At 35.9% G+C, this 20,766-nt stretch overlaps 3 protein-coding genes across 8 annotated transcripts; 2 read left to right on the top strand and 1 right to left on the bottom strand.

Annotated features, from left to right (window-relative positions):
• Window positions 1–15: 15 nt before the first annotated feature.
• Window positions 16–1,731, top strand: LOC133693324 (probable methyltransferase At1g29790). Its single transcript, XM_062114516.1, has one exon. It carries the CDS (start codon window positions 124–126, stop codon window positions 1,384–1,386), a length of 1,263 nt encoding a protein of 420 aa, XP_061970500.1. The 5' UTR covers window positions 16–123; the 3' UTR covers window positions 1,387–1,731.
• Window positions 1,732–3,823: 2,092 nt separating this feature from the next.
• Window positions 3,824–10,201, bottom strand: LOC133693529 (auxin response factor 5-like). Its single transcript, XM_062114755.1, has 14 exons — window positions 9,255–10,201; window positions 8,938–9,050; window positions 8,364–8,462; window positions 8,188–8,244; window positions 7,944–8,096; window positions 7,769–7,853; window positions 7,593–7,683; window positions 7,149–7,313; window positions 6,931–7,053; window positions 6,599–6,674; window positions 6,330–6,465; window positions 4,947–6,241; window positions 4,528–4,718; window positions 3,824–4,403 (listed from the first exon to the last, which is right to left on the bottom strand). The coding sequence occupies exons 1-14, from the start codon at window positions 9,358–9,360 to the stop codon at window positions 4,259–4,261; spliced, it is 2,835 nt and encodes a 944-aa protein (XP_061970739.1). The 5' UTR covers window positions 9,361–10,201; the 3' UTR covers window positions 3,824–4,258.
• A 7,504-nt stretch (window positions 10,202–17,705) lies between these two features.
• Window positions 17,706–20,766, top strand: LOC133693718 (uncharacterized). 6 transcript variants are annotated; one of them, XR_009842165.1, is made up of 8 exons: window positions 17,706–17,916; window positions 17,997–18,148; window positions 18,355–18,464; window positions 18,564–18,649; window positions 19,784–19,885; window positions 20,002–20,102; window positions 20,219–20,320; window positions 20,407–20,441. XR_009842165.1 is itself a non-coding variant. In XM_062115000.1 (6 exons), exons 1-6 carry the CDS (start codon window positions 17,807–17,809, stop codon window positions 20,537–20,539), a joined length of 693 nt encoding a protein of 230 aa, XP_061970984.1. In that variant the 5' UTR covers window positions 17,706–17,806; the 3' UTR covers window positions 20,540–20,766. The 6 variants fall into 6 exon arrangements, 1 of the variants encoding a protein (XP_061970984.1); XR_009842167.1 differs by lacking the exon at window positions 19,784–19,885; XR_009842164.1 differs by having other exon boundaries at window positions 20,002–20,320.

The following is a 20,766-nucleotide window of genomic DNA, read 5'->3' as shown; positions in this document are numbered from 1 at the left end:
TATCTTTAACTAATCAAGCTTAAGAAATTTCACAACTTGCTTCATCACTTCACAAATCTCACTCCCCTGGTACATACACACACCCGCTCCCACACACTCTCTCTGTGAAAAGAAGAGACCGAGATGGGATCAGTGTCCCTGAAAATTGGAGATGGAACAGCCAGATTCAGGAGAGCAAGTTTCTGTTCATCGGCAGTGAACATTCTCATGCTCTTCTCTGTTATAACCACAAATCTTTTTGCATTATATGCCTTCACATCTTCTCCAAAAGACCATCAAGCTCACCTCGTTCACAATCCCCATAAAAACATTTCTTTGATCTCCGAGCATGTCTCTTTAATACTAAGAGAGATCGCTTCTTCTCAGAAAAAGCTTGCCAGGATGGAAAAGGAGCTTTTGGGCTATGAAACCATGGATATTTCAAGGCCCAATATTGCAAGTGAGCTCAAATTGTTCTTGCAACACCATCAACTCCCTCTTGGTAAAGATTCAAGAACTGGGATCACTGAGATGGTGGCTTCTGTGGGTCATTCTTGTGAGAAATCTCCAGACTTGTTGTCCCAGTATATGGTTTACAAGATTTCCGGGCCTTGTCCTGATGATTGGAGCCTTGGGCAGAAGCTGATTTTGCGTGGATGTGAGCCTTTGCCCAGAAGGAGATGCTTTGCCAAGTCTGTTCCAAAGGTGGGTCTTTATCGTTTTCCTGTTTCACTTTGGAAACCTGTTGGTGAAAAGATTTTAACTTGGAGTGGTCTTGGTTGCAAGAATTTTGAGTGCTTGAATAAAAAGAAATTGAGTAGGGATTGTGATGGTTGCTTTAATATTACTAGTGGCTATGAGACTCAAAAGTTTGTTAAAGCTAGAGGCAGGAATGATTTTCTTATTGATGATGTGTTAGCTCTAGCAAGTGGAGGAATTAGAATTGGATTTGATATTAGTGGTGGGTCTGGAACTTTTGCTGCTAGAATGGCAGAGAGAAATGTGACTGTGATTACTAATACTTTGAATGTGGATGCTCCATTTAGTGAATTTATTGCAGCAAGAGGGCTTTTCCCTTTGTATTTGAGTTTAGATCATAGGTTCCCTTTCTATGATAATGTGTTTGATTTAATCCATGCTTCAAGTGGACTGGATGGAGGGGACAAACCTGAAAAATTAGAGTTCTTAATGTTTGATATCGATCGAATTCTGAGGGCTGGTGGATTGTTCTGGTTAGATAACTTCTATTGTGCAAATGACGTGAAGAAGACAGCTTTGACTCGATTGATTGAGCGATTTGGGTATAAGAAGCTGAAATGGGTTGTGGGTGAGAAGGTAGACACAGCTGGGTCAGGGAAATCGGAAGTTTATTTGTCTGCCGTTCTTCAAAAGCCAGCAAGAGTGTGATGATTACTAGAGTTTTCACATGAAACTGAAGGAGGTGAGAATATTGCTTCCATTTCTAGCTTTGTTCACACAGAATTTCGTGTGAGTTCAGTGCCTCAAACACCCTCATGAATTCATTCCAACATGCAATAAGTACATCAATTATTACTTCTCTCAACTGTAAACCACCATTTGAAGATGTGATATTTGTGCTTTGTAATCCATCAACTGCTTTATCTTTTACTGTATTTTAGGGGATTTAATTATCCAAGCTAAAAGAAATGTTAGGAAATGGAAAATTCATAGTGTATTTTTTAATCTTTGAAGTGCGAGTTCGTGCCCATGGTGCTTGTTCTAGATCTTAAACCTGCCTTCCTTCCTTCCACATTCATTCTTCGGTTCCAAATTTTGAGTTTGATACATGTCCATCTCAAGTAATGCTAGATGTGATGAACTTTCCCCCCTTCCCTCGATGTCCTTGTATAATAAATCTGTTTGCATATAGCATTCAACGAGCCGTGTGCTTCAAGGCTGTGTATTGATTAACTTATCAGCTAAGATAAATGATGTCTTTGAACGTGGCATGTGCAATTGCCTTTCTTTTTTTCAAAAGAGAATCAAATTTAACAGCAAGGTTGCTGTTAATCTTCTTGTGTTTTCTTGTCCGAATCAGAGATTTATCTTAAATCAAATACAAAACCTCTGTGACGAATCATTTGTTTGGTTGATGTGTTTCTGAAGGATGCCTGATAGTTGTTAATTTGTACGCTTGCTATATATTATCATCAACATTCAAGGGATCTAAATTGGAAACTTAGTAATGATATAGCAGGGGACCGGTGGTCATCACATTTTCTCTGGTCTGTCCTCTACATTCTACTACTGTTCTCTGCTTCAGGCCCTTGATATTTGAGTGCCTCTAGTTCGTTGGGGAAATCAAGAGCATACGAACGTAATGATGGTAGGAACAAGTACTCCTTATAGATTTTAGCTATGGACTAGATTGGGAGCCAGCATTATGCGTGGGCCTTACCAATTTTTTTCAACTTGAAAGAAAAAATTTAGAAAAGGGTTGTGTTTTTTAAAAAAGTAAAAACATTCGATAGTTGGATTAAACCTTGAATAATATGATAAAAAATAACAAAAAATAATTTTCAGATGGGAGCCTTCATACAAGTCCATGTGAACGTTACATGAAACCTATTTTTTAGAATCAATTAAGATTTTATATATATCTAAATATTAAATTGTCCCTTATCAAACTTGATAATAACAAAAAATAAATCAAATGAAAATGATATAAAAAAAAAACCTTGAACCAAAGCAAAAAAAAAATTTAATTCAAGAGTATTGTGGTAATTTTATTGTGTATTTAAAATAAAAAAGCCAAAAATACTTATTGTTAAAGCCCGTTTGGGAGTGGTTGCGTTTGTTTTTTAAAGTGTTTTTTTGTGTCAAAATACATCAAAATGATATCTTTTTATTTTTTTAAATTTTTTTTTAAGATCAGCACATTAAAACAATTCAAAACACAAAAAAAATTAATTTTTAGCAAAACAAATAATTAATTTTGCCTAAAAAAAACCCCTTCACCCTGCTTTCAAGGCCATTTATATTTTGTTATCAGTAATAAAATTGTAATTTTATTGTTCCAATCCACCTTGATGTTGTGTTCGACAATAAAAACTCTACAATAATATCACTTCTCTTTTTAGTTCCTTTAATAAACCTGATCATTTACTTATATGATCTTTGATTCAAGGTAAGATTTTGGTGTCGTTTTATAAAGGGATATTGACAAACACTCCGATCCATCTCGTGTTAGTGGCAATGAATTTGTGCACAAGTTGTTCTGCGTTTTTTTTTTTCCAAGACAAGTATAAAAATATATTTAATTGATGAAGATAAAAAATAAAAATAAAAAACAAACCAGAAAATACACGGAGATATATTTTCTGTGTCTCGTCTATAGTAACCAAACGTTAATTTTTCAGATTGTGCTTGACTTTAAGTTAAATGATGAACTCTTTATACTTAATCCTTTAAATATTAATGTTTCTGTCTTCTAGATTGAACACTAAGGTTCTGGGCTTCTGCCCGAATCCCCTACATAACCACTCTTGGGACAAGACTTCGATTCGATTTCCAACTGGTTCGGAAATTATCTTAACAGCACTAAGCCCACGTCATAGCTTATGATTACCTCAAATGTTTGCTTGCAGGATGAAGCTGAGACCCGGCCCAAATACACTTTTTGAAAAACTATAAAAGCATAGTTATAAAACCACCCGGGAGCTGATACAATTTGAATTTGACTCAGTTGATTCAAAAGACCACCCTGTAATTCAAATAAAATCTTGTTTGATTTTTTTAAATAGTTTTGTTTTAAAAAACAAATAAAATAAACCAATTTAAATTAACTCATTATTCATTATGACTCAAGCTTTAAACCAAATCATGGAACAACCAAACTTCGCTTAGCCCCCAAGGCACTATAAATGACATGTCGCACCATACCATCATCCCATTACAAGAAACTTTGTCCAAGCAAATAGCAAGCTTGTCTGGTCAAGTAGTACAAACAAATCTATTAACTAGCATGTTACTATATTATAAGCTAAGTAGTTATGTCTTGAGCTTCTTTGGAAGGATAATATATAATCCATCATCCCCTTAATTATAACATCAACTAATATAACATATCTATTCATATATCAGAATACATCGTGAGCTAAATCGGAAGAGCCAACATTACTCACCCTCTCTGCCGTAAAGTTCTCCGGGAATGCTTTTAGGTTTGAACAGGCAGAGAACCATTCCGGGAACATTCACTGTCACCGCATGGGAAAACATCCCGTTAATTGCGAGGGGGCGTCACTTAGTTGAAGTGGTTTTATCGAGCATGGCTACCCTCAGTGATGGGTGCATTGGTCCCTTGGATGTTAGCGCTGTTAAGAAGCTTCATTCCCTCTTCACTCATCTGCTGAACTTCTGAAGGTGACAGGATCCTTATGCAACGGACACAGCCGACAAATTCCCTACACAAGCACATCAAACTTAGGCCTAGAATAGGACAGCTTGGAGATGAAAATATATAGAACGATTAGAATCTACACACGGGTAAAAAATAACTAGAAGCATGCCAGCAAAAATAGAACTTACTCCCAAGGATCATCACCAATGAGTAGAACATCATTCTCGTAGTCCACGTATACTAATTTCCACCCAGAACGTTTAGGATTGTTTAGAAGCCCGTCAAGTCCAAACATGCATTCAATAGCGGAGCATAGTTCTTCATAATTTTTAAAACTCGAGACATCAATTGACCTGCCAACAGACCCTGTCTTCTGAACCTGTAATAAACCCAAACATTGTTAGCACCTAAAATTGAAACATTCAAAAGCCCTTGACCACGCTCACAAACACGCAGAGGGCTTAAAACGTAGACAAAGGTTAACATTTAAGGAACAACTTCACTAGACTAAAGTCTTCCATATTCAAAAAGTTATGTGAATAATGCGATGTATGGTCCAAGCAGACAGTTAACAAATATCTTTTATTTACAAGACAATCATTCATACCTTGGTATATGTGCGCACACGTGGGGCTACTTGCTGCCATGAGCTATTCTGAAGCATATTGCTATTATCAAAATCAACATTGCTCGAAGATGTACCACCTGAGTTGTCAGGAAAGTCCTGCCGTGAGAAAGCTTGGGAATCTGCTAGGCTTGCTGAGGTAATCTGAGACTGAACATCCTGGCTTGAGCTGAGGTTGCCGACTAGACAATCCGAAGCATTCTGCAAATCAGCATCCTTTAATGTGCAGAACTCATCTAGTATAGCACTTGAGACAGAAGGATCGACCACAGAACCACCCGCATTGCTGGCGTCAAAGTTGAGAGAACCATAAATCCCACTTTGATCATTGCTCTCATCAGATAAATCCTTCACTGCACCTGAGTTTAAGCTACAAGGCTCTTGCTGAGTCAAAGAAACCAATTGGTTTGCTTGGGATAGAAATCTTGAATTGCTCATCTGATGATCCCACACATCTTGATTCATAAAAGGTAAAGAGGGATTAATTGCTTCCGGGAACACAACTGATGTGTCCTGTGATCCAAACATAGACAAGGGCTCCGATCTATACATCCCAGCAAGAGACATGGGATGTGATATCCATTCATCTGCATCTAGAAACGGTAGTGAGCAGTTAGGTGCAGTAGCATCAGCAAGAGGTGAATGGATCTGTTGGGAATTAAGTAGCGATGATTCTGGAAATGCCTGTGCAGGCCAGAGGCTGGTTTGTAATTGTGAGTGGCCCTGATTCTGGTTTTGGAACGCTAGATGATTTGTGGCATTCTGCTGGGTCATAGGACACGATGATGGTTTCTGCACAATGCATTCTCCTGTTGAGGTTAGCTGGCTTAACTGATCTGGCAAATGCTCAGTTTCTGCCTTTAATTTTCTTTCACCAACTCCAACTGATGCTTGATTTTCAACTTCGCTTGAAGAAAATGACTTCCCAGCTACATTTATTTTCGATGAAGATGAGATTATGGCATCAGATTGGTCTAGACAGATCTGTGAATAATTCTGGTTTTCTACAGACGTAACTCCTGACTGGTTTAGCTGAGGCATCTGATTAATTGTTGCCTGCATGTTCTTAACATCTAATGAAGCCACCTTCACGGCAGAAACTTCTGGTAGTGCAGCTCCACAGATTCCAGGATAGTTAATAGGATGAGGTTTCATTAGCATGTTAATCAGTTGTTCAGAACATATGTTTGACATTGAAGCATATGGGAGATTTGCATTTCCACTGCCAGGAAGCCATGAAAGGGGCTTTTTTACCAAACTCCCCCACTCAGAATCTCCTCGCAGGACAAACAACATAAAATGAATTTCCAACGAATTTTCCCAGAAAAAAAAGAGTCCAAAACCGAGCACCAAGTTAAACCTTACCTAAAAATCCAGACTGCAAGGGTCGTTTGAGACCTGAAGTCAGAGAAGGAAAAATAAAGAGACTTTCAGGAGTCTCAATTTCCCATGAACTAACCCTGTTCTGCTTATCAGAACACCCTGGCTCATCCCACTCCACCTGTTTGTAAAACGAAAAAATGAAAGTCAATTACTAATTAGCAAATCAAAGAGACAACACCAATGACAACACAAGAACAAACATCACTGTGAAAGAAAAGGATTTGGTCAGATCCACAAGTAGCCTAATCTACCTGAAGATTCCGCCACTTAGAACCAGGCCACCTCAGTGGATCGAAGTCACTGATACCAACTATTGTGCCCATATATCTGCGAAAAAGATTACAAGCAATTAATCAAGCACTGTATATTCAGACTTGCATAAATTCAGAACCTTAAAGCATGCAATAAGAATATAAATGCGTTCAAATCACACTTTTATCCTTATCACAGTGCGCTTAAGATGAAGAATTAATCAGTTGATTATTATACAGTGCTAATTCATAATTCCTATCTATGCAGAGGTTTTACCCATAACCACTGCCTGATTAAAGTGTAAAAGGATTCAAAGAACTCAGAATATTACCTGCGTTTTCCTGACTCTTCTGTCTCAAACATCATTCCAAACCTCATTCCGACTGAGACTTGAGTTCCAAATACAGCTTTCCGGAATTTAATCAAAGGAATGACAAAGTCTGAAGGGCATGCCCTATGAATTGTACAAAGCAGCAATCACTAATAAGAGTCGGATACCAGATAAAAAGGGCAAAGGACAACTAGGATTTGATTGTAAATTTAACAAACCTTGGATTGTAAAAAATGGTGAATGGGCTTCGATTGGCAGTAGCATGAGCTGCAGCAGCAAGGACACCAATGTGCATGCTATCAGCAGATAGAACTGATGATGGTAATGTCGTTTGTTGACGGTTTGCACGCCTCACACCCACCATTAACTGTGACTTTTCATCCCTGGTGATTACAGAGAATGGGTAGCTTTAAGATTACTATAGTGAGTTACAAAATCCATGAAGGTTTACCCATTGTTAACACATGTTCTTGACAATTAAATATTGTCAAACTGCACAACAAAGCATCTCACAATTTTGCAGAAAAACTGAATTTACCTTTTCAATTGAGAATTTCTTAGATAGAGGTTTATGTATCATTAATTTTTGGTATTGTTAAGCTAACTTGAGAAGGCAGGTTTATGTAGCATCCAGATAAAAAAATGCAAAGTATATAGCTTACCTGATGAACAAAACAGAATCACCTGCTTTAAGCCTTTTTGAACCCACAAATAAACTCCACCCAGTTGTAAGAAGGTGTCGTTTTGGCTGCCCTGCGTAAGAGGAAAGAAGCGGGATGAAATCCACATTCAGAGATGGTTCCTCGCCATATAAATTACAACTGAGATAGTTCCTCACCGCGGTATATATGGCGAAAAGTCCAGGTATTATCATGCAAATCCCTTACAACAAGCTCCTGAGTTGGCGGTTGCATTGTGTAATCCTGGGACAGACAAGCAAATTTAATACAACAGCTCGTTGTTTCTTCAGGGCTTGCAATGCAAGGATTTTCAACTTAGCAAGATTAGCTCACCAGTGGAGGGAAGAGCTTTTCTGCTGCCCTGCGTGGCACTGAGAAGCCACCGTGTGTACTTGTATCGCTAGCAGTCAAAGTTTTGCAGAAAAATTCACTTGGATGCTTGCTGGGCCTTAGCCCAAAATCTGGTATAGGGAAAACATCTTTTTCCTACATGAAGCGTAGATTCATTTTTTTAGTCTGGATGAAGGGATAAGCAAATGGGATGAAGTTAAGATAATCTGACATTATTTAAGCTTACAGTGTTCACTGGTTGAAGACTCATTTGAGCATAGATTTCATCTGTATCTTTGTCAGCCTATGAAATAAAGGTAAATCAGAGGTAAAAAAAAAAACTGCCCTTCTAACAAGAGATTTATACAACAGTGGTGCACTCTATGAAGAAACGCAAAGTGGAATCGGAAAAAAATGGCATACATGTAGGGTGACATTGTGAACTTGGCACAATAACTGAGAAGGCAGATTTGGGTAGTTGGGGATCTGTGAAGTAGCTGATCTTCTCGTGGAAACTGCCACCTACACATGCAAATCAACTGGTCGTCAGTTTAATAAATCAAGCCGGAACAATCAGCAGCATATTAAAAGAGAAGCTGTCAAAATTTTATCTTGGCAGGCTTCCAAAATCTTAGAATCATGTGTGCCTAATTTGGAAATGAACCTTCAAAAGCACAGATATATGCAGGAACATTTTTGAACTGCAGTTTCTGTTAAAACCAACACGAACTAAATTCAATTACAGTACACCATGCGATGCATCTACTCTTTCCAGAATGAATTCCTAATTCTTACTATCAGATTTGATGTTTTAGAATTGTAAGTCTACTACACTACTGACGAAAAACCATCCCACTTAACAAGAAAATGCAAGTGATGAGAGATCAAGCTCCAAAATGCAATTTGGTACAGTAGAGATCGCCTAAGAATGTGCTCCGAGTGGATATAAAAATCAGAAGGGGAGAAAGGGTCAAGATTAAACGATATAAATTCAAACCTGCTCACTGTGTCCTTGAGGAAAATAATACACCAGACTTCCAACCTGAGGCAAGGAAACTAGTGGGCCTGCACAAGCGTACCACAGCTCCGAGTTGATTGCCTTCCGTATTCCTGAGATAATGCACAGCAAGCTCAAAACATAAGACACATACTCTTGGACAAAAGAGTACCGTTTGGACTTGTAATTTTTTTGAAAGTTAAGCCTTCATGTAAGAGATTCAACCTTTTACCGGATCATTTCAGCCCATAGGCGAAAACGATTAGAAAAGGTCAAACTTTTATAAGAAATGAAGATTTTAGTGACATGAGACAAACCAGACTGATCTTGAAATTCTTTCAACAACTTCATTTCCTCGAGAAGATTTGTTGGAGCTCCATTAACAAGCCCTCCTGTCTTGATTTTCTCTTCCACAGACCCCATATTATGCTTCTACTTGTGCTGGTATATCCTCTCTACCCCACAACCAGAGCAACTCAATAGAAAAATGTCATCTTTACTTCTTCAACACCAAACCCCTCGATTACAAAAACCCCCCGTCAAACAGAATAGAAACTAGAGCATTAAAATCACAACCCTATATTCCTCCAAAAGAAGATAATTTTTTAGGACAGACCCATGTCAAGGAATCTTAAGCTCACCCAAAAGACCAATCCAATTGGTCACAACAGAGAAACCACCCTCTCCCCTTTGAGGAGTCCTTGATGATCCAAAATCAAGGAACAAAACCTGCAAAAAGGTATTCACTAGACTAGACACAGATCCTTTTATGGTGTGGGGCAGGAAAGAGAGCTTTTTTATTGACACAACAAAAACCAAAAGTTTTTTTCATCAAAGCACGCGGACCGAAGCATGAGTGTGGTGTTCTTGTAGCTACTATTCGTCCGACTTTTCAATCAATGAAACCACTGATCTCCCTCTATCATCATCATCAATAAATCCAAAAAACAAAAAGAAATCTTCCCTCTATCTATCTCATCGATTTATGTCTCTGTAAATGTGAAGCAGTGACACGCTGGTTCTTGCTCGAAACTAGAAAGGGTAGGCATACTGCTAACCTGCACTCACACTTTCCGGAAATGGCTATTTCTTTGCAGCTTTAAACTGTTTTAAGGCAGTCCAAAATCCCAATTAAAACAAAAGTAAAGGATGCTATAAATAAGATAAAATTAATAAAGCAAAGTAAAACAAGGAGAACACGAAATCAGGCACAGAGGATAGTGATTTCAACAAGTAATAATAGAAATAGTGTGTGTGTGTGTGTGTGTTTTTAAAAAGGGAGGGAGAGAGAAAGAAAGAATGCGAGAGTGGCGCATTTTAGCACGTGGATTACGAGGATTTATGAGGGGGTGCTCTTTTTTAGGGAAACCTTGAACTTAATCTCTCAGCTATTTATCGATTCTTGATATAGTCCTCGAACTAAACCTGCTCTCCATTGAATCCTCCACTGATTGATCGTCGCATGTTCTTAACGTGGAGCCTTAACTTTTTTTCGAAAGGGGTTAGTTTTATATGTGTTTAAAATAGAATATATAAACAAATTTTATAATGTTGTAGCTCGATTGTATGAAATGATAAGATCATGCCTAGCAATTCATCAGTTTTATTTATTTATTTATTTATGAAACGATCAAGACGAACTTACTTTGTTTGGGAGAAGTTTGTATGTGAGATCGGTATGATTTCCAAACAAGTTTCTATCCGAGATATCAAGATTGATGATGTTTATGAAAAGCTTAGTTTTTTAAGTGTTTTATATTGTGTTATTTTCTTTGGATTTCTTATTATATATTCTTGATGTATCTATATAATTACAGCTAAGCATAAAAATTAAAAATTAAAAAATATAATTGAGAAAAAAAAATTAGAAAACCAATAAAAAACTAGTATGTTTGGGTTTAAGGCTTTTGAAATCGATTTAATTGAACTAAACCAGATTTTTAAGAATGAATATAAAAAAGATCCCAAATTTTTAAAAGTTTGTTATTCATGATGATAATGCACCTTTTCTTGTCCTAAACCCTTAAGATTTGCATAGTTCTATTAAAACATGAAGTTAATATTTTTTAATGTATAAAAGATAACATGTTCAATATATATTTAGATAGGTTTTACTTGCAGCAAAAAATTGTAATTACACATATATATGTTTTTTATTTTTTTAACAACTTCGTATCTTATTCTACCTTTTTCTTTCTTTTGATTTTCATTTTTATCCATTTTATGATTTTATTTTAGTTATCCCCATATTCTATAAAAAACAACTGGACTTAGCCATGAAAAAAAACTCATAAAACCCCTAGAAAAAACACATGAGAAAACAACAAGTGTTTGATGGTTTTTCTTAAAAGATTGAATAGGATCTGGTCAGCCTGAACTGATTACAGTTATATCCGATTCTAAATATATATATAAGAAGCTTTGCTTTGGTTTTTTTTTAATAAAAAAACTGAATTGAACTATATCTACTTCTTTTTTCTAACCCAACCGAGCCCTAATTTAGCAATTCTACGAGATGGGTGACTTAATTGATAAACTTTTTGGTTTGTAGACTTAAATAATCAATAATTGGTGGCTAATTTCCAAAGTCTCTCCTCTTTTTTCTAAGCTTTAGCTTTTGGCTTTTGCGACATGGATCTTGGTGTGCTTTACATTTCACCTGCTCTCTCACAGCATATTCTGGTTTGTTTATGTGTTTTTGGTATCTTGATTGTTTGGAAATTAAAAAGAAGGAGAGAGGAAAGGCTTTTATATATCCCCATGCGCTTTTGCGGTCTGATTTATTTGACCGTTCCTCAAGCGTGCGGTTCACGACAAAACAATAGGGGGAGGCACAGGATAACATGAAGCGATTGCGTGTCATGCCCCCGTGCTTGTCTGTGCACGGCGCCGTTTCTGGCTTTCACATTTGGCCTCCGCATGGCTGGAGACTTCAAAGTTTATATCTAGCCTCCATTTTGTCTTCTATGTTTGTTCCGGTGTGCATATCCTCCTTGTATCTTGCATGTCAGTCCTTTCTTGGATGTGATCACGGAGTTCCTCAGGGTTGTATATATATTTAGCTATCAAATATCAATGCCTCTGTAAATCACGGTTGTTTTCCAGGCTAAATCGAGAGAATTGTATTTATTTATAAAGTTTTTAGCATTGTTTTTTATAACCTTAAAATGCAGAGAGGATTCAAGTTCAAATGGTAGATAAAACAACCCCATAAATCTCCAATGGCTAAAAGGAAGTAGAAGGAGCTCCTTGTATAAACTCCTTGTATGAAAGAACGAAAGGGGAACACTCGATTGCATACGTAGTTGGCATTACAATATATTTTTGGCCAGAAAGAGTGAGATTTGGTTGGTTGAGATTTGAAAGCACCAAAGTGAATCCACTAAGGAAGAAGAAAAAAAAAAGAGAGGGGAGACCTTTCCAAAATAACTGGTTCATGCCATGTTCGTGAATTTCCAGTAGTATGGAAAGGGAATGGGATGTCCATGCCGCTACTGTTGCATGGGCAAGAGGGTCACGCACGGATCTCCATTTATTATGATTTTTTTTATTTTTTTATTTTTTTTTTGCCATGACCAACCTACCACCACAATCGGTGGCCCTATCCCGAGAGAATAAAGAGCACAGCCTTTCCGAAGGTGGGGACAGCAGGAGTCACCCTAAGCAAAGAAATAAAAAACTCGAGGACGACTTTGTTGAATTTGTCTTCTAGCTAGACAGTAGACACCATGCCGAGAGGATCTTGCAGCCATCGATCCAAGTTGAGGGAGGGGACAGTTCCTTGGCGTGGCTCCGAGGCCAAATCCAAGCAAAGACAAACCTCATCCTCCGAATAACGTTTTATTACATCTTCGTTGATCCCAACAAATGCGGAGTATATAAATGCTAAGTAACTACTTTTTAAAATAGTGGCAACCATGCTAGTTCAATTTACAGCTAATAATTACACCTATTTCTCTCTGACCTTATCACCGCTGGTGGTCTCATATCGCCCCTCCTAGCAATTTGGCATCTTGAAGAGGGATTGACGTGCTACATAACACATTGTTTGCAGCACTGAAAAATATATTTTTTCTTAATTATAAATAAAAATATATTTGTTTAGTTAAATAAAAAAAATTTATAAGACTTCACACGTATTTATGTTTCAGATTTTACTTTTGTAGAGGCTAAAACAACCTATGACAATGATATTACCAATTTTTTTAAAAATCAAATATTTTTTTAAAATCACAATTAAAAATATTTTTTTAAAACCACTATGATATAAAGGACATACTTAATGAACGAAGTAAAGGTAACTCCAACCTTCAATATTATTATTATTATTATTATTATTATTAAGTTTAGGATTTGTTTGAGAGTGGTTGAAAATATATTTTGCTCAAATAATAATTTTAAAAATATTTAATTAATCAATATACAACATAGTTTTACACCTGTCCTATTAAAAACTTTATATTTTTAATACAAAAAAATACAATTTATAACTCTTCTTAATTATTATTTTTAAGGCATAATCCAAATGCCCAAACACGCACTTAGCTACCGTGTGTAAGCCAAAATCTTGTTTTGAAAAGAAGAAGAAGAAGAAGATTTTGCGAGTATTCTGAATTTGATTTTATTTGTAAAAAAAAAAAATGTCCCCAGCATACTGCTGTTTAGGTCCTACCACAGGGCCATGCTCCCCAGTAGAATTTCAGGGCACCTCTAGTATAGATTTGACAGTCCAAGTATCGCCACGTGATGCGAGCACGCATTATGTGGATGAGGAATATGATCGGACGGTCTAGACGTGACGCTAAAATCGAGTGGCACGCGGACTAGATAATTCGTGGACTCTCTCCTCTCTCTAGTCTTTCTCTAGCAGCACATTATTCTATGGCTTTGGAACTTAAACTCGCCGTATTCTCAGCTTGATATGTCCAAGCACCGTTGATCTTGTTCCACGTGTCCATCATGGAAATGGTTTCGTATGATTTGAGGAACGTGGGCCCACCAAGCTGATCATGTGTTTAATGCTATTTTATTGATTCTTGACTTTCTATTATTGAGTTTAATTAATCGTCAATTGTTTTTGTGACAGGGTAACGCACAGTGTTTTTTAAGAGTGTTATTTGTTTATAAATATATAAAAATAATATTTTTATTTTTTATATTTATTTTTTACATTGACATATTAAAATCATTAAAAAACACAATTTAATTTTTTTTATAGCAAATATATTCTTAAAAAATAAGCTCAGGTTACCCGCATTGAAAGAAGATGCAAGCCCATGTTGACATTTACAGTTTAAAAAAACCATAAATTATAATTTTTTTAACATGCACCCAGGCAACAATTTTCAATGAAATCAATATAAATCCAGATATATATTGATTGATGAAAGAAAATAAAATATATGATTGAAGTGAAACACAGCCTAAAAAACAAACCTACCCTAAATCTCGTGTATTACCATGAACATCTACCCAATCCAGTCTCCTAGATTGTTAAAATAGCGGGCCCTACCCACTTGTTTAAGCAAGGGACATCACCTGTAAGGGATAGAGCCTTATCATTGTCAAAGGGTGGGGACCACGGAGTGGTGTTCAATAGAAACAAGCAAGTTCCAGTGTTCCACAGAGTAATTTTCGTGGCCCCACAAAATATATTTTAGGATCCACATCTCAAAGAGTTCAAGTCATGGAAGAAATTCCATAATTTGACATCCATTTTTCATGGCGTAAGTACATGGACTTTAGGTGTGAACAGATGGCTCGGACCGACCCAGTACAATAACCGGTAGAGCATTGTAAAAAGGAGAAGATGGTGTGCCTGTGGGCTGGGACCCTAGCGCATTATGCCTCGAGGCACTAGTGTGGTTTCCTCATTTTCTACTCATGATTGTATCTGGGTCAATGCCTAATGATGTAATCTCCCTCAAATAAAGAAAAAGGAAGACACAGCATGCAATGTTTATCCTGTAAAATCCCCTAATGTTGTTTGTGTTGGGCTTATTATTCTGTCTGAGGGAAAGTAATTTGTGTTTCTTTCCAAAATTTTTTTTTGCAGATATAGCCTCTGAGTTATCCCCTGAAATATGTGTGGCAGTGTGGTAGCGGTTACTTTTCAAACAATTTTTTATACTGAAATACATACCAATAATATTTTTTTATTTTTTAAAAATTATTTTTTATATCAGCACATCAAAACAATCCAAAACGTACAAAGTATATTAAATTTTAACAAAAAAAAATAATTTTTTTAAAAATACGGTTTCACCGCGTCCCCCCACACATTCTTAATATACAGTACATTTACGTTTAAATTTAAATTCTTTTAAAGATATAAGTAGAATTCAAATGGTATTTAGTTATTACACTGGGATATGAGAAATGAAGATAACAAAGACAAGGTGGGTCCATCCATCAAATTGATGGCAAGATCACAGCCATACAATAGACGGGAATGTTGATCACTGGATAAACTTCACAGAACAAGCAAATGATTAAGATTATGATGGAGGATCTCAGCTTTTCATTGGGGTAAAAACAAAAGCATTTAATGGAGATTAAAGAACAAAATCATAACAAGTGCAATTCTCCTTGGATTTTGTTAGACGATACATGAAGGGAATGAACAACGGGAATCGAGGGCTCCACGAGTGATAATTGATAATGAAAGAAGCTATAAACGAGCGTGGTGCAAGGGGAACATGGAAGCAGGATGGCCTGTTGGGATGTAAGGGGACATTTGCTTCTGAATCTTCTGATGAGAAGGAACTCCATTTTGTCTTTATAGCCTCTCCCACCGTCTCTATTTTATTGTCACTTTACTCCTCTAGATATATTCTCTTTGGTCTCTGTGAATGTGGGCCGATATTCATTATTCAAGGTTACTTTACCGGCCATTTTCATCAATAAAGGAGGAGAAAGGGAGCCTTCTCTTTCCCACGTTTCCTCTTCTCTAGTGATTCACCTCCACCTTTAATCCAGATGGACACTTGCATGGTATGTTCTGGTGATAAAAGATGTTTGTTGGTAAATCAATCCCCCTGGCCTCGTTGCTGGATGGAAATCATTTGTTTCTTCAAGCCTGCAAGGCATTGCTCCGGTAGGCTGGGACTTAGGGTTAAAGTGCCTAGATTTAGAACCACTCATTGATACTCAAATAAGCAACTTGCGCTTCTTACATAATTTTTGTTTAGTGGTGTAGTAAATTTATTTATTTTGTGTAAAATTATATTAAGATAATATTTTTATTTTTAAAATTTATTTTTAATATTAATATATCTAAATGATTAAAAAACATAAAAATAAATAATTTAAAGTTAGAAAAAAAAATCCAAAAACACGGTTAGACTGCAATAACAAATCAGCATGATTAAGACAACTTGATGGTGTCATGGTAAACTCATTATCTAGTATGAAATTCAAGTAATAGATCATTAATCTCCACCCCACTTAAAAATAAAAACGAAGACACAATTTAACTTCAACATCCAAATCGGTAAAGATAGTAAAGTATTACACAACCAATTATGGTCATTTCCGTCGACTATGAAATGCAATGAAAGTCGAGGTGTGGTGTTAAGGACAATATTGCTTGCCTTTCTCTAACCTTTATTATTGGGATTTTTATGAACATTTTTTAAAATATTTAAATGACATGAGCAAATCTAGTCCAATAATAATCATGAAAACTTGCATAACTTTCTTTAGTTAAGCAAGATCTTAGCTTACAGTGGCAAGTAAGCCACTTAGCAATAGTCAAAGTGTCAAGTAATCAATAAAATAAAGACATATCCATAGTTTAAATTCTGCCACATATATTTCGTAATTTGTAAGTGAGTGATTGATTATAATTTTTTTTTTATTTTTTATTTACGCGAGATATCCAGGCTAGTTTATGCGCACTTCAACTAATTCTCACGAGCCATGAAGTTAATAACTAGATAAATCTCTAATGATCATCAATATTAGCAAACAAAGAATTCAAATCTGAGATCACAAGGAGAACAAATATTTTGATTCTAAATTTTTATTATTGGGTCACCTACTAGATAGTTGATTGATTGAAAATTTTGAATTAATAAGTTATTTATAATTTAACTCTTAAAAATAACTGTCCACTCACGACTATATATATATATATAGTTTTTAGTAATTTCTAATACTTTAATTTGTTTGCCTTATTGTGAAGAATTTTAAAAAGAAAGCTTGATGGATGTTTTTTATAATGCAATCCTTTAAAAACACGGGTAGAATAAAATGTTTTTTTTTTCGGTCTTACCGTGACGAGTTTTTTTTTTTTTGTTTTTTTTTTTTACGAAAGAAAGAAGCACTTTTATTGCATAGATATATAGATTTGGAATTTTTTTTTTGCTAATGCAATCCCTTAAAACTTAACTTCTTGCGGCAATATTAATGTTGCAATTGTTGTCGTGGCAATAGTGCTGGCGCTGCAAGTTTATTTTTTTTTCTTGTGGCTCAATTAATAAACTCAAAATTAGTATTTTTATTTTAAATAAGTTTGATGTTGTTTTATTTTATAAATAATTTTGGGCACCGTGCTAATTTTGTTTTTAAATCCCCTTTTTGTGCGAGAAAAACACGGACAGCGTGGCATTTATCGGGCTGAAATCTAGCCCATTAATGTCAAAAGACATTTACTTTGAGCCATGCCTACTCTTAACAGATCAAAAACCTCAAGGCCCAATTACTGTGGCCCAAGCTCTCCTCATTAATAGCTTCAACAAGTAGTGAAAAAACAATTCAAGAATCCATGCTTTGCTTTTGCAGGGTTTATCTAGGGTTTTGCCGCTTCCAGTAAAATCCCCAAATCCTTTGCAGCTGAATTCCAATTCCAAAAATCTAGCCTTCACTAATGGAGGGATTGAGTAAATCAGATGCTAATTTGATAGTTTACGTGCATCCATCGCAGAGCAAGAATGTTGATAAAGCAATCCTCCGTGAACTCAGCTCTTTGCTCTTCAAGTTCGTTCCCTTGCCGTTTCACTTTCTCTTGAATTCTAGACTGTAGTGTTATTTTTCTCATAGTGGGTTTTTTATTGCAGGTATTCTCAAGCATTTGATGGAGTTGTCTTGGCTTATAGTGTTGACCCTCAAGATAAATGTGCGAGAATTCTCTCTGGGGTTCACCCTTATTTCGGTGTCAGACTTCGAGCAAACCTGCTAATCTTCTCTCCGAAGCCGAACATGCTTTTAGGTTGTTTTTTCTTCTGCTTCTTCATGTTATTTTTTTCAGTAATTGTAAGTTGTTTTTTCTATACAATAATAATAATTGGATTAGTATTTTAATGTATGTATTTATTGTGGTTCAGTAACATAAGGTGTTTGTGAAGTTTATTTAGAATTGATGTTGAAGTGTGAGGTTATTGTTTTGCTTTAATAATTGTTTTATTCAACTTTCAGAGGGAAAGGTGGTGAAAATTACTCGGGAATCTATTCATTGCATTGTTCTTGGTTTTTCATCTGCAATTATAACAGATGAAAATATCCGCAACGAGTTAAAGTATAAAGCTGTATGTACATCTATACTCTTGTGCTTTGAAGTTCATATCGTTTTCCTTTCTGCAGCTAGAGAGTTGATATTGTTGGTTGTCACTTAATATTTGCTGTAGAAACATGGGGAGGGGGTATATGTTAGCAGATATCACAAGCGGCATGTGATAAAGGTTGGAGCTGTGATACGTTTTGAAGTCAAGAGGTGACATATTATTGTTTTTATTGTTATATTTTAGAATAGCTTGATCTCTGTGAAACACATGGTCCTTTTCCTTCCTGGTATAATCTGCTCATCCCAATCACTTGCATGTACAAGTATGACACACATAAACACGGACTTTAAACTGATTTCATTAAGGTTTCTAAATTCATTTTGGATGGTCTTGCTCCTAAAAAGATACATAACCCTTTAATTAACTTTCATTTTAACATTAATATCTAAATAGAAAAGATATCAATATGGAAGAGAGATCAACCAATCAACTTTCAGTAACATAGTTGTCCATGGGCATCTGTAGTGCATCTGCTTAATCATTGGAATGTTTATTGTGGAGAGTTTGACACCCAATTGTTCAGATTTTATTTGCTTGGAAGATTGTGTGTGGATAGGAAGATAGATAGGACTAATGGTTGCTCAGTCAGGCCCTACTTTAGTGCTAGCAATTTTTTTTTTTTTTAAAAAAAAAAACAGAGAGAAGAAGAGAACAACTATAATGTGCAAAGCATTCTTTATCAACAATCAAATACTTCTGTTTCAGGCATTAACATATATGTGATTTTTGCTAACTCTAGTTACTTGGTCATATTTTATCTTTGCAAGAATTGCAAGAGGTTCACGATGGTGAACAGGATACCATGTAACTTTTCCTTTTGGTTTTAATTTGAAAAGCTTTATGACAAGACATGCATGGTTTACTTCTGTCCTTAGTCTAATAGACAGACTGAAAATTGTGGAGGAAACATTTGACACTTTGGTGCTGGTGGATATTTTAAATCCCATCAAGCTTGGATTTTTTTTGTCTTATAATTTTGAAAATTTGGTTTCACTCTTCAATGCCTTTAGTTATACTGGCTTTATGATACAAGTAATTCTTCCTCTGACTACGATAAATTGTTTGGAGTCTCAGCATATCCAATCGAATCATGCTTCTCTTTCCTGCAGGGGGGGCATGCCAAACTCACTGCTGCATGCTCCCCTGTCATGAAATTGGATTAATTGAGTAATTTTACTGAGATGTATACAGCATAAAATAGAATTTAGTTTATTCGGATACTATCCATTGTACATGACTCGGTAAAGATCCTGTAAGTGTTTGGATTTGGTTAATTTTTGCAGTTTGGATGAGGAAATGCTGCACATTTCAGGATCCTTGATTCCAGCTAAATACTGGAAGTGTCCATTGGTTATGCTCCCCTGTCATGAAATTGGATTAATTGAGTAATTTTACTGAGATCTACACAGCATAAAGTAGATTTTAGTTTATTCGTATACTATCCATTGTACATGACTCGATAAAGATCCTGTAAGCATTTGGATTTGGTTAATTTTTGCAGTTTGGATGAGGAAATACTGCACATTTCAGGATCCTTGATTCCAGCTAATACTGGAAGTGTCCATTGGTTATGCTCCCCTGTCATGAAATTGGGTTAATTGAGTAATTTTACTGAGACCTACACAGCATAAAGTAGATTTTAGTTTATTCGTATACTATCCAGTGTACATGACTCCATAAAGATCTTGTAAGTGTTTGGATTTGTTTAATTTTTGCAGTTTGGATGAGGAAATACTGCACATTTCAGGATCCTTGATTCCAGCTAATACTGGAAGTGTCCATTGGTTAGACAAATATTTTGTTGATGCTGCAACTGACAGGTTTTCAGCCGAACTTACTTCTCCAAACCTTGGATGAATTTGTTTTCAAATTTGTGAATTTTAACTTTTAGTTGACTTCCTATCAGTAATAAGGAGACAAAGACTAAGGAAGAAATGGAAATGCAAGAGCAGATTACTGTAGGTGGAGAGACGTTGTCTTTTGTTAATGACCACGAAATTAAGAAGTCCAAGAAACGTAGAAGAGCAGAAGATCAATGAAGGCTGTTGTTGCTTCTTGTTGTTTGCCATACTCTTTGTTTCTTTGCTTATTTTTAGTCCCAACGCTGTTGTATAACACCGCATTTTTTCTATCTATTTGTATCCGGGGGATTGATTTGTTACGTGCATACCTTATCCATTCTTAATCCCAAGCATTAATTGACATAGATCTGTCACCGAGGACACATGCAATTTTGATGTAAATACATGTATTATGTTTGAAGTAA

The sequence above is a fragment of the Populus nigra genome, chromosome 5, assembly GCF_951802175.1.
Source record: "Populus nigra chromosome 5, ddPopNigr1.1, whole genome shotgun sequence".
In the NCBI taxonomy this organism is placed as follows: domain Eukaryota; kingdom Viridiplantae; phylum Streptophyta; class Magnoliopsida; order Malpighiales; family Salicaceae; genus Populus; species Populus nigra.
The sequence above is the reverse complement of the archived record's forward strand: the minus strand, read 5'-3'. Positions and strand labels throughout refer to the sequence as shown.

Bases quoted from the DNA above. Each gene is read 5' to 3' on its own strand.
- LOC133693324 (XM_062114516.1), top strand. From the start codon at position 124: ATGGGATCAGTGTCCCTGAAAATTGGAGATGGAACAGCCAGATTCAGG.
- LOC133693529 (XM_062114755.1), bottom strand. From the start codon at position 9,360: ATGGGGTCTGTGGAAGAGAAAATCAAGACAGGAGGGCTTGTTAATGGA. The intron at 9,051-9,254 runs GTTTGTCTCATG...GCATTATCTCAG, and splicing joins AGAATTTCAAGATCAGTCTG to GAATACGGAAGGCAATCAAC. The intron at 8,097-8,187 runs GTAAGCTTAAAT...CGCTTCATGTAG, and splicing joins GTCTTCAACCAGTGAACACT to GAAAAAGATGTTTTCCCTAT.
- LOC133693718 (XM_062115000.1), top strand. From the start codon at position 17,807: ATGGAGGGATTGAGTAAATCAGATGCTAATTTGATAGTTTACGTGCAT. The intron at 18,465-18,563 runs GTATGTACATCT...TATTTGCTGTAG, and splicing joins ACGAGTTAAAGTATAAAGCT to AAACATGGGGAGGGGGTATA. The intron at 18,650-20,218 runs GTGACATATTAT...TAATTTTTGCAG, and splicing joins ATACGTTTTGAAGTCAAGAG to TTTGGATGAGGAAATACTGC.